The sequence below is a fragment of the Gallinula chloropus genome (assembly GCF_964237585.1).
Source record: "Gallinula chloropus genome assembly, chromosome: 2".
Classification (NCBI taxonomy): Eukaryota; Metazoa; Chordata; class Aves; order Gruiformes; family Rallidae; genus Gallinula; species Gallinula chloropus.
The window spans coordinates 117136022-117163710 of record NC_140086.1 but is presented as its reverse complement, the minus strand read 5'-3'; the positions used below and the strand labels follow the sequence as shown (position 1 = coordinate 117163710).

Below are 27689 nucleotides of genomic sequence, written 5' to 3'. Positions count from 1 at the left end.
CCCCACAGTTATACAGGCACCGTTAGGTGTGTTATTTATACAATGATAGGCTTAACAATCGTAATTTAAGTTCAAAACCTGAGCTATGTATTTTTATGTCAGTAGATTTTTTTCCCCTGGTTTACCTATCAAGGCTTCTGCATATGACAACTAGCACCTGTGCAGTGCACATACCTGTTGTTGTCCTTTTGTCCCATGTTAAAAGTTAATGTTATCAAGCTCTGTAAAGCTCTTTTGTGATGTTTCCTGGGAAGAAAGCTGAAGAAAATAAATTTAACAGCACCAACTGACTTAAGTATAACCCCAAGTTTGTCTCGCTGTTGTGTTCACCCCTCTTCAGTGACTGAGCAGTCAGTGTGATGGACAGCGGCTCAGAGCCTTGTTCTGGGCTCAGCACAGACGAGGAGCTGGGTCTCTAACAGCAGCTTTCTGCTGCTGTCCTTCCTTCACCGTAGCTGCTCAGTGCCCTCCTTTGCCCCAGCTGCTGTCCACCTGGGCTGTGTGCTGCACCTTGCTGGTGGCAGAGGACTGGAGGAGTAGGTAATGCTCAGAGCCCACGTTGCTGGTTCCACGGGGGTGGAACAGGCCCCATTTCATTCAGCTGCTCCCCTGCTGCCCTCCCCTCGGGATGCAGAGCAGCTGCAAGAACTGTGTGTCTCTGAGATGTCTTTAAAGCTTAGCTAAGTGGGTCAGGGAGTGGTTCCTTATCTGTGAAGCGAGAATAGCAGCACTGCCCTCGCGCAGCGAACTGTGAGGACGGGGAAGAAATGGAGTCCCTGACCCCTGGGCCTCACCTCCTGTTATCCACACCTATTCACAATGCATGTGATGCACAGCAGCGTTCTAGAGGTAGGGCAGAGAACTCCCAATGAAATGCAAAGTTAATTCAAGATGTGATTCCAGGCATTAACAGCAGCATTATTTTTAGTATGTGGACTCGCAGCAAGTCAGGGATGTTTGACATCCACAAACAGCGAAAAGCATCAAGCTGAGATCAAGAAGAGCAAAGCAGGTGATGAGACCCATCCCCACCACTTGGTACCACAATCGCACCATGGTCTCAGCCTACCCTGACAGGGGCACTGATTCCACTTCCGTAGTAAGAACCAAATCCCTCACGTTCACTGGTGTCTTTCAAGCCTTCCTGACAATTCCTTCAGGTCATCCTGACAGCGTGCTGCAGAGCTCACTGGCAGAACATCCCCTGCAGTATGGCAGGAAGTGGAAGCACAACGCAAAGCCAGGCTGCGCTCCTCTCACCTGGAGACTGCTACAGCTCAGGTCCCTTGTCCCTTCCCACCAGCAGCAAGGGGTTAGTTCTCCCCAGCCTAGAGCAAGAGTCTGCAGATCCCACAAGCCTTCACTGCTGGTGGCTGCTCCTGCCTTCTGCCTGCAACTGATGCTGACACAAAGACTTTCTATAAACCAGGGTATACAGCAGCTAGAAAATAAGTGGAATATACCCCACTTCAAAACAATACAGAGGTGAACTAAACAGAGTTTAAAGGCGTTTAACATATATTCCCACTGACCTTGTGCAGCTGGATGTTGTGTGTTTCTGTTTGAACTGGCTGCAGCAACTCCAGCTGCCTAAACAGCTCTTCAGGTTGTGTAAGCACACTTCTGCCCAGCCTAACAGTGCATCTCACACACAGAGCAAGGTCAGTAAATGGAGACCCAGATCCCAGTCACTGAAAGGCCAGTTTGTCGCACAGGGTGTGACTATGAACATGTCCAGCTGCTCAAAACCAACGTCTTTGTTCTGCCTCTGGCTCCTATTGCAGACTCAAGCAGGGAGCACGGTCAGACGAGCTTCACCTCTCGTCAGAGCTGGTTCTATGTTTGCCCAACAGATTCACTGGCACTCAGAACGGCAGCAGCTGGGCAGCACCTCTTTTATAGAAATTATTTATTGTTACATCTGCTATTAGTACCAAAATTCACAAGCCAGTTGTTCTTTTTGTCTGGTTTCCCTTTCCCCCACAAGTAGAAAAATACCGCAAGAAAAATGTATTCAAAACCCAAGTCGGATACTGTGTGGGAAATGCAACAGCATACTTAACTGGCATCTCTCCCACTGCTCTACAGATAAAAGAGGCAATAAGCATCTCACAAAGTGCTTCTTAACTATTACTATACGATGGTGTCCCCACACAAATTCATTAGTGGGATAAGTTAGGGCATTTTGGAGACAAAGTATTTTTGGAAGGAGTTCTTGCCATGTGCTATTGGTACCCAAAGCAGCATTTCCTATGAGCATTACTGTAAAGTTCTATTAATCCCCAGACAAATGAAGACGTGAAACTCAAGATTTTAATTTTTGTGCTGAGAATGAAAAAATATAAATATGATTGTTAAAAATGTACAAGTCAAAGCGCAGAACTCGCTCAGTGTATCCTGGATCGCTTGACTCTGCTCATTTCCCCCAGGGCTTTTCTCTTCTGTGATAACCCAGCTCCAAGGTCTGTGTTGCTCTGAAGGTGAGGTTCAGCTTCCGGCAGGCAGTAAGATTCCATTGGGGGAGGTGGATCCTGCAATAGGGAAATAAAATACATGGTTCAGATCAAAAAACTCTTGAGAAGAAACAAACAGCTGGTTAGCTTCCTGAAACAGAAAACAAGCAGCCTACATTTTTATATACAGTTTTGTCGTGGTTTTACCCCAGCTGAGAGCCGAGATCCATGCAGCTGCCTGATCCTTAAAGGAAAAGAGCAGGGGAAGGGGGAAGGGGGGGGGGTGAGAGGCAAAGGAAGGGAAAAGGAAGGGGCAAATAACAACCACAAAACCAAGAAACTAAAAGGCCTGTGGGTTGGGATAAGGATAGTTTACTAAGATAACAGAAAGATACAATATAACAATGCTAACAGGACTTTAGAGCAAAAAATCTATGAAGCTGTTGATACACAATGCAGTTTCTCACCAAACCCACAACTCAGGCCGTGCCACCCAGAGCTGTCCCGGAACCCGACCGTCCCCCAAGAACTGTGCATCCTGGAGCCGCCCCCGCTCTTCCTCCCATCAGCCCCCCTTTATACTGAGCAGGGCATAATTGGCATGGAATACACTCTTTGGGCAGTTTGGGTCACCTGTCCTGGCTTCGCCCCTCCTTTCTCATGAATAGAGAAATACGAAGAGCTGAGAAAGTCCTTGACTGTCTGACAGCAACTAAAACCATCAGGGTGTTATCAGCACTGCTTTCATTTTAACTCTCAAACACAGCATTCCATCCGCTGCTACAAATGAAGTTAACTCCATCCTGACCAAAACCAGGACAAGTTTGGAAAGCTGTCTGCCCTGCAACGGATCCCACCACCAGAACAAGTCATGTTAGAACAATAAAAATTTGGGGCCACGGATTGAAATATTCAGCACAGGCACCTGCAGTCACAATTCCCAGCAAAGAGGGGACACGATAGTCCCTTTCAGAGGCTTCAGGGGCTGGGGGCTTCTGAAGGCAGGGGTCTGCCCCATCCATGCCTGTGGGGCAGGGGGGAAAGCACACACACCTGGATGAGGTAGTCAGCGATGTACTCCGGTTTCAGGCAGTTCACCCCCTGGGCTGCCGCCTCTGCAACATTAACCCGGGCGTCGTCCGGCTTCAGCTTACTGAAGTCAGCAAAGAGATGTGTTGCTTCTTTAAAGACAGACACAGAATGGCCAGAAAACACCTACAGACCAAAACACAACAGACAAAAACGAGTTGATTTTTGTTTCCCCCCCAAAGGCAGCTCATGGCCTGTAATTCCACTCATCAAGCTAACTAGCAAACCAGTGGGAAATAAAATACCCTCTACAGCTGCATTCCGTACCACCACCACGTACCTTTCTGGAAGGGTGATCCTTCTCATCAGAGCAGGGCAGGCAAATTCTATCCTCAATTCCCACTACTGACTGGTGTGAGCTCAGACAAGTTGCTCTGCCTGACCACTTGCAAAATGAAGATGACAGAGCTTTTTTTATTTCCTCCCACCCTTTGACCATTTCTCAGCTATCCTGTGTAAGCAATTTTCTTGGTTAAGACCTTTTACTCACATGGAAAATGCCCAGCACAGAATTTAACAGAAAGAAGGGAGAAAAAAAAGGAGGGAGGGAACATACATGTATTTAATTATTTAAAAAAAGAGACACATACTTTTGCTCCTCCTGACTGAAGAAGGCGCCTGAACCCTGCTTCCTTGGTTTGATCAACATTCAGGATCACCTTCCAGCCACTGAAAGCTCCCTGGATAAGAGACTCAATTTAGTCAAAAGTACAATGGTACCAAAAAAAGTACAAACACTTAATGGGTCTGTAACTCGTCCCTTTCAGGAATATCCATTGGATAAAGATTTTTTAATCACCTAGTTTTGTCTTGTTAAGTGTAAAAGGCATGAAAAACCCCACAGAACATACAACTATTGGGCCAACACCGTGCAGTCAGGCAGCTTGCCACCAAGCCCTTTCACCTGCATAGCAAGATGGGCAAACCCATCTACTAACGGCCCCTTGGCAATGAGTAGTTTTTCCAGAACGCCAGACACATGGATATTCATCTATGGAAACACCTCTTAAAGAGTTACTTGGAAAGATTCCCCACCCCAGGCTCTACGTTATGTACTCCATGACAGCAACAGCACCCAGGCCAACTGGATGCCTCCTGCGGTCTCCCAAGTAGCCAAGGGCACAGAGGGTTTGTTACATGCAATCATTTAAAAAAGGTTATTGTAAAATACATGCAAGTCAAGACTCATCCTGATGCAACTGCACCATCAGCAGCATTTCTACCTTAGAATGCATACTCAACTGCAATGCCTGATTTGGGAGAGGAGCTGAAAGGCATTGGGGAGCCCAAGTCCCACTTTCAAAAATCTCACTGAAAGGCTATGGAACTTGCACCATAAAAATCACAGAAAATGTGTTTACCCCTTTCCTAAAACTTCTGCCCTGCTCAAAGCAACAGCACACTCACTGCCAGAGCTATAAAAATGCTGTCCAGGGAGCTGCACAGACCTCTACAGCACAGGATTTCTGTTATTGCAAGTACCAGTTGTGGTTTCCCAGCAAAGCCAAGTTAGGTCAGTTCCCCAATCAGAGCTCTGAAGGGTAAACATCACCTTCCTGGCTGAGGGATGTTTACATGCACAAGTAGCCACAACCCAGCTTTGCAAAGCATGAGCGATGCTTCACAAGGAGATTAAGACTTTTCATATATTAGCACTACAAGTTTGTTGAAAACAAAATTACTTCCCTAGAACATATCCAGCTAAGTCATTCTGGTCTTAACAACGGGGCAGATCACCTTCCCCTGCAAGTTTCTGAGTTTCCTGGTGACAATCCCTGTCGTGCCTACCCATGCTGCACCAATTCACACTGCGTGAGTACCAAAATACACCAACGACACTGTACCTCAAAAATACCAGTTTCCTGCCTCCCTTTATGAATTTTCTTCCTCCACCTCATGGCTGCAAGTGCTAGCTTCTTCTGGTTTACATTGATTCCAGGCAAAACATTAAGTATGGAATTACTTCCCCACTCGTAATCTTCTTCCTAGAACATTAATGAGCTTCAATTACAAAGCAGTCCTGTCAACTTAACCAGCAGAAAATAAAATTAAAAAACCACCATGCTGAAAAGCAAAAAAGAAACCAAAACACAACACCCCCCCCCCCCCCCCCCCCCCCCCGAACAAATCCCAGCTCACTCTAGCTTTAGCTATTAACTGTATCTGGTAAAACCAGCTCTAACTAAGAGAGATATGGCTCTCAATTGCATGTATGTATCTAAATAAACTCATGTTTTCTTTGACAGCAGGGCAAAGCCAGCCACAACTCTGGGCACCATCGACTCATTTCTGCTGCGTCTTCCAAAACAGCAAACGTTGGTTTTGATACATAAAGATATGAACCTGTCTACAGGCATTAATTCAAATTTATTCTGGCCAATATGAAAGAACTTGTAGGCCCAGAACTGTGGAATAACAGAGGCAGTGGGCAAAAGCATTTATGCACATGGTTATAGAGTTGGACTAGTTAAAACTATTATATGCTCACTTATTGAAAGGATCAAGATTGAGTGGTGTAAGAGACATATAAATTTAGCTCACATGAGTGAGAATTCACAAAAGGCACTGCAGTTTCCATCTGCAGAAGCAACTACACACACAGTTATTTCATTTACCCTACACCAGGAGTTCGGTCCAGGACTAGTTTTCAGAGACAAGCCTGCCAAAGAATCCTCAGACTGTGGATCCTCTAAAACTCCCAAGGCTCAGGGCCTCTCAGCCGCTGTCTGGTTCATAGAATCACAGAATCATAGAATGGTCTGGGTTGGAAGGGACCCCAAGGATCAGAGAGCTCCAACCCCCCTGCCACAGGCAGGGACACCAACCTCCAGGCCTGGATCTACACAAGGCTGCCCAGGGCCCCATCCAACCTGGCCTTGAACACCTCCAGGGACGGGGAATCTACTACCTCTCTGGGCAGCCTGTTCCAGCACCTTACCACTCTTTCTGTAAAAAACTTCCCCCTAATATCTAATCTAAACCTTCCCTCCTTTAGCTTTAGTCCATTCCCCCTTGTCCTGCCATTATCTGCTCTTTTAAAAAGTCGAATCCCCTCCTGCCTATAAGCTCCCTTCAGGAGAGGGAGCTTATAGGCTTATCAGGTTCTGAGAGGTTACGTCCTTTCCCAGCAGTGCAAAATAAGAAGAAACACGGAAAAGCACAACACGCTCCTTGTTTCCCAACAAGGACGTCACGTGCCTGAACGAAGCAGCCGGCTCCTCTGCACGCCTCCAGGTAGGAGCGATGAAGCACCCACTTCCCAGCTGCCATCGACGCCAAGAACTTCTCGTTTCGAAGGGGGTGCCCCACAACGATGTGCGTGCAGCTGGGATCGAAGCACTGCTTCTCGAGGACTACTCCACCTGGAATCGAGACATTGATTTGACAGGCATTGTTTAAGGGTCACGCTGTGCCACAGAAAGGATCAACTGAGAATCACTTGAATTCTGAGAGAAACATACTTGTCTCTATACTAAAAACACTGTCGTTGAAGTGGCATGGGCAGAAGCTGGCAGGGAAGGAGGAGCAGCCAGGAAAGAGCGGCTCTGATTTAGAAAAATAATAAATCGAGTGCCGCTGTAATGCAGCCAGGAATGAGAGACACACCAGAGGACAGCAGACCCTGGGCACTCCCCACAGCAAAGAATGAGGCTGTTGTGGAGACAGCTAAAATAAAACTGCCAGAAGACAAAACCATTGCTGTTTATGGCAAAGCTGATGGCTCACATCATAATAACATCTTCAGAGAATCGCTCAGAAGCGCAGAAAGCCATAAATTTGAGACCTCAAATCTGATGAGTCATTAACAGAAGCCCTTTCTTTTCCCCAACAAACCACAGCTGACCAGACACATACAGACACATATTATTCTTTGCATTTCACAAATATCTGGTACCTAATTCCTCAATCAGATGGCAGTAATCAAATCTTTCTTGAGGATTAAGAGAAGACAGCTGAAATTTACAGAGTTTTTTTGTTTCTTCACCAGCCTTCTCATCTTCTGCAACAGCCTGGAAATAGAGTAACAGATTTTTGAAAAATATGACAGAAAGATTAGGTTGACAGCTGACTACTACTCTGCCAAACATTCTGGGTTATTTTTATAGTAAGTTTTCTTTTAGCCAGGAAAAGCAGAACCAAACTTGCCAATCACTTGACAAAAAGCTTGGATGTTATCAAATTAACGTTAGGCTCCTGCTCAACATCCTGTTGGTTTCCCTCTTTCTTCAGGGCACAACTGAACCATTCTGTCATGAAAACTAATCCTTCATTCATATCCATTGAATGCCAAGCCAAACACATGACGAAAATCATTATCTATCTATCACACTGACTCGTTCATTCAGTCTTTCTCTAACTTTGAGCTCCCTTGTGCATTTCCACCACAGCTTATTTACTAATGTGACAGACACATCGTGCCCCTGAAGCCAGGTAGCTCCTGAGAGTCTGAGCATCACTGCAGGTATCTAAACTAAACTCATTTTCCCCGTCCCTTCCAAGCTCACTATGAGCCAGAATTTTAAACCAGGTTTTTGGCAGAAAAAAGATTTTTTGTTTGTACCTAAACATAAATTCCAGATACCACCAAGGAAACAAAGGCCTAGACCTTTTCCCCATCATCCCAACATGGCTGGGGGAGTTCCAAGTAACGCTCCACTCCAAAGTCTACCTCAGTGCTCCAGCAGGAACTAACCTGACAAAAAACTTTTATTTGTCTGAACAAACAAGATTTATTTAGCAAACATTGTTTGTTCAAAATCTGGAAAAGAGGGAGAAAGAGAAATAGAACTGCACAAAAGTAATCCACTTCAAGATTTTACAGGCAGATACTAAGCTATTTTATATTTACCATCAAGTTCAAAACTTCTTAAAGTGTCACTACATCTCCCAGAACACAATTCATCCTTAAGTATTTCTTCATATGACAAACCTTTTCCTTGGGCTGTGGTGCCACAGGAGGGTTAGCCAGTGGGAAAGCAATGCTGGGGGCCTGAGGAGTGGGGATCAAGTGATCTTTAATCAGCGGTTCAGGATCTTTACATACAGGATTCTTTGGACCTTCATTCGAGTCTTCAGCCCCAGCCTCAGGAACAGCTGTGAAAGTAAAGCACTGCATGGCTTTCTTTGGCTTAATACAATTATGGATACAGTTAAAAAAAAGTTTCTTTTAAAAATATATGTTATCTTAAAAAGAGAAAACACAATTGCTGCTACAACATGCAGTTACATTCCACCACTGCCTTTCCAAAAGGCTCTTCCTCATGCCACAAACCACCAACTGCATTATTGCACACATGTCCCTGGATGCCTTGCTTTGAAAAAAAAAAGTCCCAAAACCTCAAAATGGACTAATTTCTTGGGCTAAACCACACTGTTTCAATTGAACCAAAAATCAATTATATAATTTTCTTCAGCCTCCTCTAGGACAGTGTCAATTTTCAGAAAGACTGTTGCTCCAACCAGAAACTCCAGAAGCAGCATAGGGAAGGAGTTGGGGACAGTAGGGAGAGAAAGCTTCTTCAATCTTTCAGGAGGCAGAAATGGGAAGAAAGCAAAACCAGACAAGGATGTTTCTCCTTTAGTTCTAGCAGTAGACTAAAGACTTTTAAAAAGAACAGGGAAGATGAACAGAGTATCGTGACTTCAGCATGGCCATCAGCAGCTCTGTTTTTGGGCTCATGAAGTACCTTCCTCTTGTACCGCTGTATTTCACCTATGAATATTTCCACTACAATCAAAAAGATTTTTCTCCTAGTGTTCCCATTTGAATTCCAATACAGCTACCTGAATTGTTACCTGAAAACCAGCTGTGGTTCCACAAGACATTTGAAAAATTTCCTAAAGTTGATGCTGACTACTGTTAGACAAGCACTGCCTTGGTGTTTGACCACAAATGGGAGATAGAAAAAAGGAAAAAAAGAAGGGGAAAAAAAAAAAGCAAGCTTCTCCTTAAAAATCACCACCACATAATGGACCTCAAAGATGTACAATTGTATTTTAACATTCAAGAAAAGCAAACAATGCTCACTTTCTTTTAAGTAAAATTTAAACACTACATTCCAAAGATCAAAAGGATGCTGCAGCAAAGAACAAGGATGTTGTATTTCTCATTTTACCTATACCAGCAATCTCTGCATCAGCTACAACTCCTTTGAAGGCAGCCTCTTCCATGTTCTTATTGATGTTACTTTGTGCTTGCTCAGTGTACTGGGAAGGGCTATTAGGCCACTGAAAGTTGCTGACAAGTCTTGCTCTCTCCTCCCTCGAAGTAGGATCATCCCAGATAATCTGCTCACTCTGGGATGGCTCTGTGTTTATATCTGCGAGTGCCTGACGGGACTGCCTGAGGAAAGAAAACCACAGATACCTTCAGCAGTCATTTGTATTACAGAAGACTAACATACTGGAAAGAACTGTGTTAATGGTCACACCAACTCTAGTGTCCAAGTGACCCCATTATTAGAAAGCATGGCTGGGAAAGGGGAAAGTTTCACTCTAAGAGCAACTCTGGCAGCCTGGCTTTGTGAGCCTGTGGCAGCATGGCTGAGAAAAAGGCAACGGAAGTATCAGTAGGAGATGTTTTCATGTGTCATATTGGTACATGATTCCAAAAATCAGCATACTCTATATTTTAGTCAACCTATTAAATAGCAAATAAACACCAAGCTAAAGGAATAATGTGCAAGGTTTCAATTACTTTCTCACTGTAGCTCAGCATTGTTAGAGTTCAAATCCTATTCTCTGTTTAGAGAGAGAAGAAAAAGGAGAGAAACATTCCCAGAGGTGCTCTGCAGGAATACCCACTGCTTGTATATAAATGATGCACTGAAATACTGCAGCATTACTTTCTTCAAAATCTGTAAGAACACTAATTAGTCTAAAGAGAAAGAAATCAGTTGGCATAATTAGATTAAAACACTAAGAAGCAATCATACTCTGTGGGGTTTTTTCTAAAATCAAAAGATTATGAATTACTCCAGCATGGAGTAAGATAATCCTGACTTTATCTAGCATGTCCAGTTAAAGATTTCACACTGCAAGAGATGCAACTGAAGTACGTTAGAGAAAGACAATACATCTGAAAACCCCAGGGACTTACTCAGGTTTCAATGAATGTCTAAGTATGCACAGAGAGCACACAAGGAGACACTGTGAAACACAGATCAATACCTGAGAGCTTCCAGGACCCGACTGCGGCCGTTTCGCACAGACCGAGTGCTGTCAGGAGTGGCTGGAGAACCATCAAAGCTGTTCCTTGAAAGGGAACTTCTCTGCCCCTGCGGTTTCACCAGCGATGTGGCAGACATGATCTCCTGCAGCTGCCTTTGGAAGTTCTCCCTCATCTCCAGCGCCTGGGTTAAAACTTCAGGAACAAAATTTGTAAGACGAAGACTGTAGCAAGTGAAGAGTAACTGAAATTCCCACCCACCCCACCCCTTGGGACAAAGACAATACGTTAAGGAAAGGAAAGGCTATCTGGGGAAAATTACCTAAGAAAACCATGTATGTCCTCAGTCACCTACTCCTAGACACTAAGAGAAATATCCACTTGGCTCACTTCTGAATTTGCTCACACAATCAAATGTATTCACATTTCTCCTGTAATACATTTAGTGATGTAACAAAAAAGAGATACACTACTGTGTTTAATGTTAAAGACAAACTTCAGTGTTTTAAAACCAGAGAAATGTCATTTAAGTAATTTGCAATAGATGGTCATGATTTTCTTATGGGCTGGCGAAGCATTTAAAATAGAGAGCAAAACCTTTTCCTCTCATCCAGCAACAGTAAGGGCCAGCTGTACTTGACTGGGACATAAATATGGTACCTGAAGTTTCCACATCTTAACATGTAGCACATGAAACTGTAGGAGGGTTATACTGATAGTCTGATATTCCACAACTATTTTGTGATTCACACTTACCTCCTTTGGATTCACTTGTTACAATTTGTTCTTCTCCTGTAGTGACCATGTCCTTTATTTGGTCAGTAGTTATATCATCCTCAGCATAATCTTCATCCACTGGAATAATCTGAAAACAGCAAAGACGAGCAGAATATTAATCTTGCTTTAGAGCAGAACTTTTTCTGCTGCTGCAATCACAGTAGAACAGTGAACAGCAGGAGCAGTGACACCTATTCTGCAGTCTACTAAGGCAATTTCACACCTTGGACATTGTTACCTACAAAAAAAGGCAAAGCCTGGACCAACATAATTTCAAATTGAGAAAGCACTTCTAATCCTTAAATGCCTGTATCTCCCTAGACATTACAACCACAGAAAAGCCTTAAGGAACGGAACATCTGCAATAGCTACAATTAGTTACTAGCTAAACCTGTTTCGGTACATCGCTGAATAAGCATCAACTTCTTTATTAATATCTTAATATAGCAGTTAAGTTAACTGAATCCAAATCACTTCACAGATCATTAATTCATATCACATATTATACCTCATTTTCCTCTGCTGGCTTTCCAGTTGAGGGAAGTTTACTGGAGGAGGAGAGCCTGACATCTTGCACAGCACTGATGTCCAGGCTCATTTTGGGATTGTAAGTGTGAGGGAAGAGAGATTCAGGAAGCCGTTTATATTCTTGGGCACACTGTAATAACATCAGGTAACATAAAAAATATGAGAAACTGATTGAGATCAATGAAATTTCACAGCTATCAGGGAAAGTACAATAAAAACACCACACCAAAAAAGTACTTTTTACACAAGAGGAAATGCAGCAGAAATGTTCAATGGAAGAGAATGTCTTTTCTCCTCAAGGTAATAGTACATCAGTGAAAACAGATCAATTTATAAATTCAAAGGAGGATGCAAAACATCAGTTCGTATACACCTTCAGTATAAATGCAAACAGAAAAATCCATTGCTGTATAACTGGTTTGAAGCCTTCACTTTTAATGAGGGAACAAAGCAAGCTCCATACCTCTAAAAGCCAGTGTTCTGAAACAATGTGTATACCCCGTTCTTTAACAGATCTGTACTCCTTATTGTTGTCACTGTGTCCTCCCTTGTAGATGAAGTGCGTTACTGTTTCATCAAAGCACCATCTAGAAAAGAAAATGAAATACAACTTAAAGATATAATTTCTATCAAAAAGCATCAAAAATCCAGCTCAGAAATTGTCCTATCCCTGGTTCATGATAGAATAGTTTTGCTTATTTTGTTAAGCCTAATTAGCAATGAGCCCACATTCTTCATCAAAAAAGACAGCATTCAGTTTCAAGACAGAACAACTTCGGTATCTTTTGAGAGCATTCCCAAAGCAAACAAAACTAAATCCGATACACATATGGAAGAGGAAAGGTTTTGCTTTAGGGTTTTTTGTTTGGTGGTTGGTTTTTTTTAAGTAAATGGAATTTCAGATAAAGTTTCTGGAATTAACGTGTGACCCAGGGTGAAAGCACTTTTTTCTTTCATTGACGTATTGAGATGCAATACTCACCCTGACAGCTCAAGATAAATAAAAAGTATTATTGGTTTAAATGTCAGAATACAAGTCCAGTATTTACTACCTAATGCAAATATCTTCATCACTTCTAAGCTACTACCAAACATAAGGGCAACTTCCTTATCCACACCATGAATAACACACTATAGAAGTCAGTAACAGAATACATGCATCACAGTTTTAGTAAGTGCTCTAACTTAGCCATACTTAAAATTTGTAAAAAAATTACCTTTGAGCCAGGGACAAAATGATATAAATTCAGATCAGATTCAAAATTTAAAACATAAAGCAAATTTTAAACTACCTAAAAGCTAAACAGGTTCCAAAGCTTTCTTCAAAAAAGAAGGAAAAAAATAATTCCGCAATTCAGGAAGACGTCAGGACAAACAAGACAAGCTTATGAAGAACGGGGATGCAGCAGGGGAAGATGTCCTTGGTTTGCATTAGAAGCAATATGACCTTATTTTGCAATATAAAGTGTTTAATATGGTGAAATCTAATGGGTTTGCTATAGCAAAAGGTCATGTATATGAAGCACATTGGAATGCAAAGACTCATATTTATTAGTGGTCACATCAGCGCAGAAACTAAGAAGCTGCTTGCATCAGTGGATACCTGCAGTCTGCCCCAAGAGAAGCTGCTACTCCATTCAGTTCACTCTGCCTCTTGCTGAGTTTTTTACTAACATAGATGACAACATCAGCCAGGGGCTTGGGCTCTTCCTCCTGTTCAAGCAGCAGGGGGAAAAACAGGAGAGTCACACTTGGGAGGTTTCTGCATCAATAACAAAAATACTTAAATATTTAGTGTAGCAGACAGTAAAATATGCAGTAACAACATAACTAAGATAAACATATTTTCTCCACTTTTGCTGCTCCAAAATCAGTGGGCAAAACCCAGAACTATTATCTATCATTCCATGCACTAGGAATCCAAAGATTCACTCTCAGCCAGCCTCCCTGAAACTTACTCTGCTCCTTCCATCACAGTCTGGCCACTTCCTGAACATTGAAATCATCAAACCTGATGATACAAGTATTTCATTGTACTGGAGTAAAAGAAAAGAGTAAGAAGCTACAAGAAAAAAGAAGTGACAGCCTTTGCTTGCAGAAGGCCAATGGGTTTCTTGCCTCTTCTCTACAGTAAACACTGTACCAATATGGCAAGTCATCCATAACTGCTCCCTTTCCTCCTTTTTCCTCTGTTTTTTCCTCACTAAGGTAGACTAAAGAGGCAAGATGACTACAAGAAAGGGCAATGTAATGAATCTTTATAGGGGGGTAAGCAACTGATCACATCTTGTGCCTCCCTAGCAAGCAGATGAGCAGCCCCTTACAGAGGAAGATAGCAAAAGACGACACATGCATTAAAAAAGAATTCCTAACTTTAACCCAAGACAAAAATACTTAATCCTGCTCATCAGGAGCCTAGGAATTTCTTAAATCTCATTAAATCCTTTCATCCCAATATCACAAAATCTAAATTGTTACATATTTATATGCTGCTCCTTAGAAACTGCTTAATATTCAACACTAGTAGTATAGACAGTAGAAAAAGGTTTTAAAATTCTTTCCCTTTCAGGAAGAAACGCTTCAATCCTAATTTCCTGTAACTGTCACTGGAAAACGCATAATCATACAAATTTCTATTCAAATAGATCACAAAGCACAACTTCCAACTCCTCTGTAACTTAAATAAATAAATAAAATATATGGCATTTTCTTAATTAAGCCTACGCCCCAGAAACTCAACCCCACCATCACTTACAGCTTCTGGCTCTGCAGCCCTCAACTGAGGGCTGGCAGTCAGAGCTTCCGTATGCCTTGTGCTGTTTGCCAGGGCCAATTTCAAGTTTCTGCTGATGACTTCAGAGAGAGGTGTGCTCAGCTTCCTAGTTTTTTGATCATGACCTCCTGGAGTTTCCAAAGCTGCCAGAGCATCCTACAAAAACAGAAGCAACTGACTTTCACAAGCACGTTACAAATTTCCCATTCAGGTGCAAGTTTCACAAATACAACCTCTAGTAAGATTTTGTAATCCTAATCCGGGATCACATACTACAGTAGGAACTAGCAAGTGCAACCTCAGCACTACTGTACAAAAGCAGGGCAAGACACCCCAAATCTGAGAGTCTGCACAAGCAAAACAGGAAAGAGAATATAATTAATCTTCCTTTTTACTGCCATCAGTGAAAACTTCCTTCAATGGAAAAGCCAGTGGGTAAACCCAGTTATTCTTAATATCGCAACCAATTCCTTTAATTTACTAATGCCTCCCTCCACAAGAGTTGCATATCATTCTATTTGCACCTTTAAAACACTGAGTTTTCTACTGCCCTTTTTCAAAAAGGTGACATTTTGGTCTAGAAGCCTTTCAAGGCACACTTGAGTCATTCGAGAGCTATTCCACCAGAGATACTTCCCAAGTGTCAGAGGGTTTCTTTGTTCTAAGAGTAGTAGCCTTTCTGACCTTTTGTGGCCTTCAGAATATGACAATGAACCCAAAACCCCAATGCATTTTTTCAATTTAAATTAACAGTTTTGTAACCACTCTAAAACTACTATACATTAAAACATATCATTAAAGTAGCATTTCATCACAAAACAAGCAAACTCTTGTTTCCAAGTATCTGGAACAATTATAAGCTTTCTCATTATACTTCTCAGGTTTTAGATGTAAGGAACAGAGATTCTGTACTGTGTGAGGTGTAAAACACATAATAAACATGATACAACAAGCACTAAAAAGTTTTGTAAAGGGCATTGTATCATCTACTAGTGAAGAAATTTAATCCACAGGTCACTAAGTAGATATAAATATAAATAAATGGAGCCAGCTTTCCTAGCTTTATTTAAAATTGAAAGTCTGTATGTTAACAGCATAGAGAGGTAAATACAGATTTCTGTGCGCTCTTTTTTAAAACTTCATGAGCATCTTTATCTTTTTAGTCTGTAGAGCCAATAGGGTTAATCACCTTCACATCAAAAGAAGGCTTGAATAGCTTGTCTTTGGAAAGAAATTTTGAGGGTGTATCGAGATGTAAAGATGGTTCTTTCTGTAGCAGCCCCCCTTGTGCAGGAGAGGTTGTCTTCCCAGTATGATGTGAGATTACAGCTTGGAAAGCTTTACTCTGGAACCTGTTGATATCAAGAGGGGTCACAGGTGGTTTTTTTCCAGCTTCAAGAAGATAAGTAGGTTGTTCTGGATCAGCAGATTTTACAGTTGTTGGTGTCTTGGTAAGCTGTGTAATGGAACTCTCCTTATCTATAAAAGAAATAAAGAAAAGATAGGCAAGCAATCTAATTCATCTTTTGAACACAGATCTCATATATACTTTCATTTAAACACGAACCAAAAAGTCATCTGACCTTTCTTTCCCTAAAAACATAATCCATTCCCACTCCCCAATAAATACTGTAAATTGACAATTATGTTTTCAAAGCCAGTATCTTGTGTCTCAGTTAATTGCTTAGTTTGAATTACATTGGTACTGAGCTTGACCCTGTCTCTGAAAAAGAGAGCAACCACTGGTCTGTTCTCACTGTTTGCATGCATACCTGCATAGCTCATATGTGTCATACAACAACTATCAAAGTACAAATCCAAGGAGGGGCAAGGGGGAGCGGGGGGGGGGGGGGGGGGGGGGGGGGGGGAAGTAACACACAACAAATCCTTCCTTTATAAAATTAAAGGTAACTCCTCCTCCTCCCTAGCCCCTTAATTCCCCATGCAACAAAAATTTCTGTTATTCCTGACGGTGAATCACTCCTCTTAATCCCTATGCACATTTACAGTCCCTTATGCCTCCACATTCACAAGACCAAGGAGTAAGGACTAAGGAATAGCTAGGAATAAACCCTTAAAGCTTACCCATCATAAACACTTCTAGATAAGCATGACTCATCATCTTTACAACTCAAAAAGATTAGTACAAGAATTGCTTTTACATTTTACTGCTCATTTCCCTTATCCCCCCCCTTTTCTTCCCCCTAAAGATGCAATACACTGATATAGGACACGCCTATATCAACCACCTTTTATCCTGTAACCTAATGACCCATATAATTAACTCACAAGGACACTGGTAAAACATGTCTGCTAACATTCAGTATGAAATCACTGTAATCTGCAATTCAATGTGGAAAAGCTATTGTCAAATAAAAGGTGTGAAATAACTGAAAAGGAGCAAAAGCATCAGAAGATGAAGCAAGCATAAAGGAACCTACTGAGGAGCATCATGTCACTGCAGACTAACACGTATGAAATTCTAAGCTGGATCCATCACCAATTCTCATGCCATTTACAGAGCATTAAGTGTGTCAAAAAGGACAAAGCTGAGACACTGAGTTTGATTCTCAACTGAATCATTATCACAAGACTACAGGAGCTCCAAGGGAACTGTAGCAAACACACAGTATCAGTTCTGTAATCATGACTCAAAAGTAGAAAAAAAAAATTAAGAAAAAATACTTGGAAAAGTATCCTTTAGCTCTAATACTTCAGAGGTCCTAGGAAAAAAATAATCATACCAGCCTTTTTTATCATGAATGAACAGTACAATGACACAATCATATTACCTAACTTGCTAACAACCAACCTTCAGCCTCTGCATTCTCAACCAAGAACTTGTTTTCATCTGCTCTCTTTCCTGTCCTGGCAGAGTGCAAAAGCCAAGCTACAGTGACTGCTGGCAAATTCCACCTCTTTGCAGCTTCATACTTGGAACCATCCGGTTCTCTCACCACAAGGTGGGTACTGGCAAACATTCCCTTTTTTGCATTCGCTTTCCGCACAAAGAATTCTTGGACTCTAAAATTAGATTAATAAAACATTCATTTAGTCATAAATAAAATTAATCTATGGCATGTTTATGCTATTACACAATGCATTCAAGCAAAAGAAAAAGAACCAGCAGAGTTACCTAAGGCCTAAGCTTTGAACTTTACAGCCCAACCTACAGATACGAGAAAAAAAAAAGCTGAACAGTTATTTTTTACATCTGCTGGTACTAAAAACATAAAGTCCTTACCTATCCCATTTCCAAATCATAACATTCTTCTGCAAGAGCAGTGGGACAGGCTTGATTCCTTTCTGGAGCCAATAAGCATCATTTCCAAATGAACAACAGTTTTGTTTTCTATTACAGTTTTTCCTGTTATTATCTTCCAACAGGACTGAGAACTCACAGGCAAAGTATTTAGTTCAAACAGACCACAAACTGGAGCAAATGATACTCTAAGCTGTACACTTCACGGTTAAGTATGTTTTTCTTAATGTTTTCTCAAAATCCTGATGAATTGGGAGCAAATAGTTCACCACCCCAGCTCCTACGAAACAGTGTGTTATCACTGGATATGAGGCTGAATCAGAGAGTACTGAAGAAGAGGAACAACAGCCCGCTCCTGGGCAACTGATGAGCAACTCAGAAGGACTGACATCTGAAGAACTGATTTTTTTTCCCCCTGTGTTCTAGAGCAGGTGGTTACTAAGACTCACTGGTTGGGTAATAGGAAACTGAGCATACTCTGCCAGAACTTATATTGTGTGAATACTGACTAAATTTCTCTCAAAAAAGGTGTGGGGGAACGACCCTAAATAATAACGTCTCCTTTCAGCACTAGGTTTTGCAAACAAATAGAATCCAAACCAGGTTTAAAGTTATTATTTATTACCCCTGAAAAAAAACCCAAACAATATAATGATTTCATCATGCTAGCTGTTTAAAAACAAGAAGAAATGATGACAGGAGACATACCTGGCTCCTAGCAGTTCCGCCAGATAAACCAGGGAGTCTCTCTCTGCACCAGTGAACTGGCTAAAAGAAAGAACACAATCTTCCAGGGGGGTAACTCCTTCCATTACCAGAACTGGTGTGAAAAGTGGATTGGACTGGGGATCTAGAAGGAGCTGCTGTTCCACACATGTTATCTTAAAGAAGGTGAAAAGATAAAAATACAAGTCAAGCCACATAACAACAAAGCCAACAATACTTCAGCAACTGTACAACAGCATTTATGTACTCAGCAACAAGCAATCCTGCTTCCACCATTACAACTGAGACAAATTATTTCCCATTGAATCAGATAAATTCTTTTCTTGACCATTTTCATTTTGTCAGGTTTGACATACTGAGGGATTATTCAGAACTTTTTGGTTACTACTCCTCCAAGCCTGGAGGCTCCCTTACAGTAGTTCAAGGCATGATCTGTGGGTCTGTATAGATTTGCTTCACAGAAAGTTACCTAGTTCTGGAAAATACCAACAGCAGTTAGTCTACATCACGTGCCTGCTCTTGGAAAATAACAGTTAATGTTTTTTGACTTTGAGCTATAAAGCTGACCTGCTCTTCTGTCACAAATTAAGAAGTGATAAAAAGTATGAAACAAGAAAATGCAAGCACAGAGTTGTCAAATGAAATTATTAGCTAACTTGCTCCTTCTACAATTCATTATTTAGAGAGAATGTGGTCACACTCTCATATAAGAAGCTTGTGAGTCATGACAACAAAGTCCTACTTTACAAGCTTGTAAAAAATGAAATTAAACAGATAAAAGATACCTTAGAGGTGCCAAGACTTTAAAGCACACTTTAATTTAGTACATTTCAAGTGAAACAAAGCCAATCTCTCAGTATCTTACCTACATATAAGCCAAAGACAACACTGCATTCTGACACAACATATTTCTAATACAGATACCTGTTTACTCATGGAACTAGAAGTGTAACTCCCTTACCAGCCATGTATTTGTGACAACATCACCCACAGTTGGCTTCACTGTGCACCCCAATAACGGTACCACAGCATAGTCTGCAATGGTTCTGCTCTGTAGTGGCAGAATTTTCCCAGCATTTTCCTTTATACAATCTGCAATGCAGGACTCGTCCTTGTCACCAAAACCCAAAATAAGAAATCTCTTTCTGGCAAATAGGCCTCCTTCAGCCAGTGCAGAAGTCTCTCCCAAAGAGCCATTACAGACAGAAGATTGATTCTCCTCTTGAACGCTCAAGTGAGTAGTGTCACTGAAGGTTCTGGATGTTCGTCTTTCAGCTTCATCTGAAAGGAAAAAAATACAAACAGCAACCAACCATTGTAACTGCTGGACAAAGACAACTTCAAATAGTTGATGATGAAATGGAGAATATTCAGCTGCTTTCAGCCAGGTTTTATTTAAAAACTGCTGTAAACAGGCCCGTTTAGATTTTATTTCTAAAACACAATATGGAAATTACCACACTAAATGAGGCTTGTCTTCTAATCAGCAAGTGGTGCAAAACTCAAATGCCAATTATGAGCAGTTAATATTTCCTATGGTACCCCAAGCCTGGAACATACCTAACGCAGATTCATTATTTACATATTGAGAGAGGAAGTCGTCTTCATCAGCTTTCTGGTACTTTATATTGCTCACAGCTTCTTTTTTCAGGAGATTGTTATTTTTGGGAAGAATTGACTTCATTCCAGGTTGCTCCAAAATTGAGTTCTGTAACAGCTGATAGTTTAGAGGAATATATTGCTCCACTGGATGTAGGTAACCTTTACTAAACGATTCCAGCAACCATTTTGCTGTCACTATATGAGGCCTGTAAAGTAAAGTATAATACAAACAAGTTACTGCAGGTTTCAGAACTGTGATTCTTGTTTCCTGATTAACATATACATGTACCTGAAGTCTGCAACCCCAGTAGTAAGCAGGCTTTGGGCACTTTAAAAATATCAAGACTTTTTTTAGTTCTTCCAGTTCAAGAACAGAGAATTTCATACTTATTGTCTATAACGTGTATCTGCCACTGCCAAGTTCATCGTTCATATATTAACAAATACCTGTCACCATCTCTTTTCACCAGTAAGAATACTTGTTTTTCTACTCACTAAGCTGTTTCATGACTACCCAAAGAACTACAGTATTCAAGAGCACGCAGGGATGTACTTATGAATACCAGCTGTAAGTTTTCTCATTTAATTCAAGAGCTATTTAGGATTTTCAAATAAATATACATGCTTTCCTGTTTACAAGGTGGTGGGAGACAGAAAACAAGGTGGAAGTAGACCTTAAGCAACAGAGTTATCAGAACCTGTGAGATGTCTTTTCCAGAAAGTGTTTCAGCTCGTCGTTATTTTCCCCCAATATGACATGGGTAACATCTTCATTAAGTTGATTAAATCGAACACCACCACCGCAATTAATAAGCCTTCTCATCTTGTCCAACTTCCTGCCACTGAACCCACACAGATAGATCTACAAAAAGAACAAGCAATCAAAAAAAGGATTTTTTTTAAAGGTAAAAATATAAAACAATAAGAAAAATTAAAGTCGGATATTTTGGTATCATTTCTTTTGGCTGCTGTAGAACACAGAAACTAGTGGTGCAGTTTCTGAGAGGCAGCAAAAACAAGTTAGGTTTTTACAATCAGATTGATTTACTTCTGCAAACTAATCTAGCAAAACTTCACTATTTACTAATGGAATGAACCCCCAGCCAAACAACAACAAAACAAACCATCCACCCAACACCACACAGAATCACAAGGTTGGAAGAGACCTTTGAAGATCATCAAGTCCAACCATTCCCATCCTGTGCTAAACCATATCCCTAAGTACCTCATCTACCCTTTTTTTTAAACACATCCAGGGATGGTGACTCAACCACCTCCCTGGGCAGCCTGTTCCAGGCCCTGACAACTCTTTCAGTAAAAAATTTTTTTCTAATATCCAATCTGAACCTGCCCTGGCACAGCTTTGTGACATTTCCCCTTGTCCTATCACCTGTCACCTGGCTGAAGAGACCATCGCCCACCTCTCTACAACCTCCCTTCAGGTAGTTGTAGGTGGTGATAAGGTCTCCCCTCAGCCTCCTCTTCTCACACACCAATTTTAGATCCCATTCACTAGAGTGTTTAAATATCTACAAACACATTTTATATTTCTAGTATATATTTAATACCACTATACACACATATATGTAGATACACACACAGGTTACAGAATGTGGACACAAAAATCTATCTGGCTTTTGCTACTGACCATGGAAACAACAATTTACTCCCACAGCAACTGCCAGCCCTTCCACCTAGACACCTTCAGAAGGTAAGACTGAACATTTCGAAGTACACATTGTTAAACATACTCGACATCCATCTAACAAATCTTCAGGGGCTTGAAAACAACTTAAATCCAAATTTTCCAGCTCATCAGGAAGAGGATCCAGTCTGATGCTCATAGCAGAACTACATGCAGTTTCATTAACACCACTCAAATTGATATTGGATATGTGGCTGACGTCTGAAAGGGTATGACCTTTAAATAAAATTAAAATTAAAAAATATGCATTAGCTTTGGCTCATCTCTCCCCACTGCTTCACTAAACAAAACACAAAACTGCCACGTATGATTCTGTTGTGCTAGGGAAGTATAACCTTGGTTAAATCAAGGGGCTTATTTACACACAGACTGAGGATGGTCTTACTAGCAAGAATGCTTATGCCTCTTCTGTTTATTCCAAAATGCATTTCATCTGTAACAGCCAATGAGAATGTTTTACAAAGCTTCTACCCTAGTTTTGTGGCTACCTATTAGAAATACTCTTAAAAATAGACAAGCCTCTGTTAGTAAAGAGAAATCCACACAAAGTTCAGTGATTTAAGAGCATTACATGCAGTTTCCGTAATATATAACTTGCATCCCCACTGCTCCATTGGCAGTGCTAACCCAGTGTGCCTGTTCAGTGATTTCCTGCAGTTAACAGTCAATAACAGGTGCCTGGAAAGGCACATTTAAAGATGGCTGTACCCTTCATGCTACTATGTTTGTTAAAAATGCTGGAAGCATTTTTTATGTTCATAGCATGGAGTAAGTAAAACCAAATACAAACATTAGTGTTTTTTAAGGAATTACAGATACACACCAATGATTCTTAAGCAGACAACTGCACACCTAATGCGAGTCTACTTTTCAAACAGTTATTCACATGCTTTAAGTCTATATATGTTGGAATATTCAGTGTTCATAAAAGTAATCTGTTGTGTTTTAAGCATGAGCAGAATCGAAACACAAACTGTCAAACCAAGCACTGCAAAAGCAAACAGCACCCTACTAACTTGAAACACCTCTTCCTCTTTACTACAAATGTTTCCTATCTTACTTTATTTTTTTATTATTAAATTACTTACTATTGAGCTTGCTGGCCTGATTTGTAGGTGTTGATGTACTGGGTGAATTACTCAGTTTTGATCCAGCCTCCATTTTATACATTGTCTCATCCTGGCAGAAGCCCTTCTTGATGCTGTCAGAAAACCACTGCACAGACACACAGTGCACGTTCCACTTCCTCGCACATTCATACTTCTGACCTTTCCAAAGTAAGCAAAATAAAAATCACAAGTTACTAAAAGGCTAATGCTTCACACAGTGGTCACTGAAAGATGGCTGGACATTAAGAAAATTTAAAAACTGAAATAACTGATTTCAATGTGCAAGTTGTGTTACCTTGGACCTTTCAGGTAAGCTGATCATTAATACTTTACTTAAAGTTCAAGCAAAAACCCTCACTGATGACTAGCTCATGGGTATAGTATGACAGGGCACCAAACAAACAAAAAAGTATACAAATAATGAAAGGCTTTAAAGCTTTCCAATGTAAATAAAGTTTAAAAAGTCACAAGATATTTGGGAGGTAATTAGAGAAAAAAATAAGAACTTCTCACAATAGAACCACAATCTTTCACCTTCCCAAGAGGGATGAAAGGGAGATCTCATTTAGTCTTCGCAGGGAGTTCAGAAGGTACAAAAACAGATCAGTTAAAACAACTTGAGTCCACAGTCCAACTGCAAGCAGCATACAAATTAAGTCCTATCCAGATCTTTCTTTATTCTTCCATCCCCTCTAGGATTCTCTACCATCTGAGTCTGGTGGGGTCATCCCCCCTCTTCTTTTTTCTCCTTCCCATGCCTTTAGGGCAAAGTAAGGGTGCCCTGTATTACTCTTCATCAACAGTGATTCCCTAAACAGAAGTAGTAAGAGCAACACTGAAGCAGACACAGACTCATGCATATTTACACTACTTAAAAAGCAAAACAGGATTTTTTTGTGTTAAGTTCTACCTTTTGGTTCTTCAACTATGAGGTGAGTACATTCATTCATCTTGAGCTGCCCTGTATATTGCCCACCATGCTCAGCAGTGAGGCGCTGGACTTCTTTCCTGTCTGAACTACTTAGGCCAGTTACACAAATTGTACAGCCAAGGAACACAGGACAAGCATAGTCTTCCATGTTAACATCAGTGTATCTCATTATGCTAAAGGAATGAAACAGAAAAAAGGAAGTAAAGCTTGCTTTCTTTTTTTTTTGATCCCCCCAAGCAAAACCCTGAAAAAGAAAGTAGTCTGTATCACCATAAGAATGGCCAGTCCCCAAAACAAAGTACGTTTGGCTTTGGGTTTTTATACCTTTGCTGAGACTTATCCCACAGTGCCTTAACCCAAGAGGGAAGCAAAATAGGTTTTTTCAATGAAGCAGCTACTAAGTATTTCTTGCTGCCAACTTCTCCAGCTATAAGATGAGTTACTGACACGTTGAGGTCTCTGCACACACGTCCACCCATCATCTGCACACATTTATGAACTTCTTCCTGCGTGGGGGAAAAAAATATATATAAAATTGTCAAGAAAAAAAAAGAAAGCCTACATCACACTCACATTCACCTTAAAAAACAAGATTATGCATTTCAATTGTTCATGGTTTCTCCTAAAAAACTGTTTAAAAGGACAACATTATTATATGTGGAAGGCATACAAAATATTAAATATAATTTTAATTTTACCTGTGATTATAAACTGAACATAATGTGTACCCTTAATAAAAATACTACAATTATACTGTATGAGTAAAAATTTACAAATGGTTGGCATTTTAGGTAGTATAAATTAGAAAGAGAATAAATGTCAGAATAAATAAAAAGCAAACTTCTAAAATAAGCTGTTTAAACCATAGCTGACTGGACATCACATCTTTACCACACAGTTTTGAGTACCCAGAGAGAATGCTGTCTGTAGCATTAAAGCTACAAATAAACTAGCAAGCTGCATGATCTGTCTAATCAGTTAATGAAAAATCCCACCACACTAATACAACTGAAATCTTACATGCTTATATATGTATATATAATGCATACACATGCAGGCACAGATACACCACCACATACACGTTAATATACTACACATACTTAAAAAGATGACTCCCTCATTTCTCACAGAATTGTAGAACTGTCTTGGTTGGAAAGGACCTCTCAGATCATCGTGTCCAACCATCACCCTAACCTACCAACCACCACTAAATCATGTCTCTCAGCACTGCATCCACCCGTCTATGAAATACCTACAGGGATGGCGACTCCACCACCTCCCTGGGCAGCCTGCTCCAATGCCTAACAGCCCTCCCTGTGAAGAAATTTTTCCCAACATCCAACATAAACCTCAAGCACAACTTGAGGACATTTCCTCTGGTCCCACTGTTTGTCACTAGGGAGAAGAGGTCAGCCCCCCACCTTTCTACAGCCTCCTTTCAGGTAGTTGTAGAGTGCAATTGGGTCCCCTGAACCTCCTCTTCTCCAGACTAAACAGCCCCAGTTTCCTCAGATGGTCCTCATATCATCAGTCTTCCAGTCACCTCACCAGCCTTGCTGCCCTTCTCTGGACATGATCCAGCACCTCAGTGTCTTTCCTGTAGCATTTCCTTGTAACTCCCTACATAAACAATACAGTCTACAAAACACAGAAAGACTACATATATCTTAAGCAGTTAAGACTTAGGTGTAGTGTGACTGAAGCCTCAGTAATGAGCCATCTCAATCAGATGTCATAGAAAATGAGCTAAACAATCTGCTTTGTACAATACATTACCCTAACATCCTTTTCAAGGCTGGTACAGGATACTGTTACATCGGCCATGGTCATATTGTACACAGGGTACTCTGCTCTCGGGACACATCGCTGGGACTGCATGCAGTAGAGGACTACCTGTGGTCCAACAATCCTACAGCCAAGCTGCAATAAAATAACAGGGAAGGGGGAAAAAAAACCACCACAACAAAGAAAATTAGCAGAGTGTACAGCGGTACAAGGAAGGCTTTCCTTGTCCCTGAATCCTGAGGAAGGTGGGGCCTTTGCTCTGTCCTCCTCTAGTGTCTCCATGTAGTTGACAGTCCTACTGTTATTTTCTGCAGATTTTCAGTACAACCCTTGTAGGTTTCCTGGCCTCAGTAATTGTAGCAGATGCTATAGGTAACACGCCATGGAATTCCATCTAGCCTATCTTTGCTGAACTACTCCTTGCAGGTCAAACAAAATTATGTTACCTATGAGGAAAACTAGAACTGTGAGAGACAGCTTGGTGACTCCACCAGAATCAGAACAGATCACACTGCTTGTATTTTCACGTGCTTCAAAACAGTCCTTATGCTTTGCTAGTCATCTTCTTTCCTAAAAACAGGATTCAAGGGTAGCATACCTTTCTGAGATGATGGAAAACGCCACCTCTAAAAGAATCACAAATGTAAAGTGATTTATCATCTTCTTTTATGCTGCATGCTGTTTCTTCTTCGATGATCTGGAGATGTTCTTGTGACTGAAATTCTTTTATAGACTGCAGGAAAACAGTGCATAAAACACAACATCCATTTAATTAACAAAGCACAAATAGCCCATCATGCAGAAACCACACAAATACATCTACTCAAAACCATTCTCAACAAAGACAGCATCCAACAATATAGTGGCAGATGGGCTAAAATACCTCAAGGGTATCCCACCCCCCCTTCATAACACTCAGGTTTAAATGCTTATCATACAATCTTTCAGGACCTGAGGCTGCTACACAGTGCCTTTAGCTCCCATTGATCTCTCAAAGCATCCTTCCTAAGTCTTCTTAGTGCTTAGATAAGAAACCATGATCCAGGCTTATCAAACTACATCTCACTTTATTGAATGCTAATAGGTTTTTAAATTACAATTATTTAGTTAAGAAGTAATTTCTTCAACAAAACTGCTCTTGTTCAGCACTTTATTAAACACCCAACATCTCTGTTACAGAAACAGCTTTATTTCCAGATGCACACATATAACCCACATCCAAGTCTAGCACAGAAACATTAATAATCCACCAAGCTCACTGAGAAGAGGTGACCAAACCTACTTACCTCAAGAGCTTTAAAAAAGTACTCCGAGTTCCCAGAAGACTTTATGAATTTCACAAAAAACGGCTCCTTACCCCCCTTCATGCTTTACCTGAGAAGCAAAGCACGGTAAAGCCTCATGACACCTTCCGCATAACCCGCCACCGCGCCGTGACGGGGGGGGGGACACCCAGGCGCCGCCGAACTTCCCTCACCCCTGTCCCTGCCAGCCCACGGGCCCGGCCCACGCCACCCAGCCTCGGTGCCGCCTTCCACCAGGTAAGTCCGGTGGAAGCTGGGGTAGGCCGGGCCCGCCGCGAGTCCCCTTCCTTACAGGGGCCCCTCCTCACGCCGGGTCCCTGCTACCGAGCGACACGCCCACCTCAGGGCTCCCACCCACCCACCGGTCCCCTGCTCCTCCGCGGATGCTCGGCGCTGCCGCTTTGGCAACGCACCGCGACCCGGACCTGCCCCAGGCGGGGCAGGAAACCGCCCCAGGGCCGGACAGCAAACTGACCC

The 27689-nt window shown here is 41.4% G+C and overlaps 1 protein-coding gene across 1 annotated transcript; it reads right to left on the bottom strand.

Annotated features, from left to right (window-relative positions):
- Positions 1 to 2295: 2295 nt before the first annotated feature.
- On the bottom strand, positions 2296 to 27275 carry TOPBP1 (DNA topoisomerase II binding protein 1; the record flags this gene model as incomplete). Its single annotated transcript, XM_084260034.1, has 27 exons — positions 2296 to 2531; positions 3507 to 3668; positions 4133 to 4222; positions 5387 to 5527; positions 6741 to 6904; positions 7438 to 7552; positions 8473 to 8636; positions 9659 to 9885; positions 10713 to 10905; positions 11467 to 11575; positions 11996 to 12145; positions 12479 to 12602; positions 13619 to 13728; positions 14771 to 14944; positions 15978 to 16267; positions 17601 to 17812; positions 18759 to 18931; positions 19738 to 20057; positions 20337 to 20584; positions 21077 to 21240; positions 22130 to 22299; positions 23172 to 23351; positions 24103 to 24296; positions 24448 to 24629; positions 25900 to 26043; positions 26507 to 26641; positions 27195 to 27275. The coding sequence occupies 27 exons, from the start codon at positions 27273 to 27275 to the stop codon at positions 2388 to 2390; spliced, it is 4560 nt and encodes a 1519-aa protein (XP_084116160.1). The 3' UTR covers positions 2296 to 2387.
- Between the last annotated feature and the right edge of the window lie 414 nt (positions 27276 to 27689).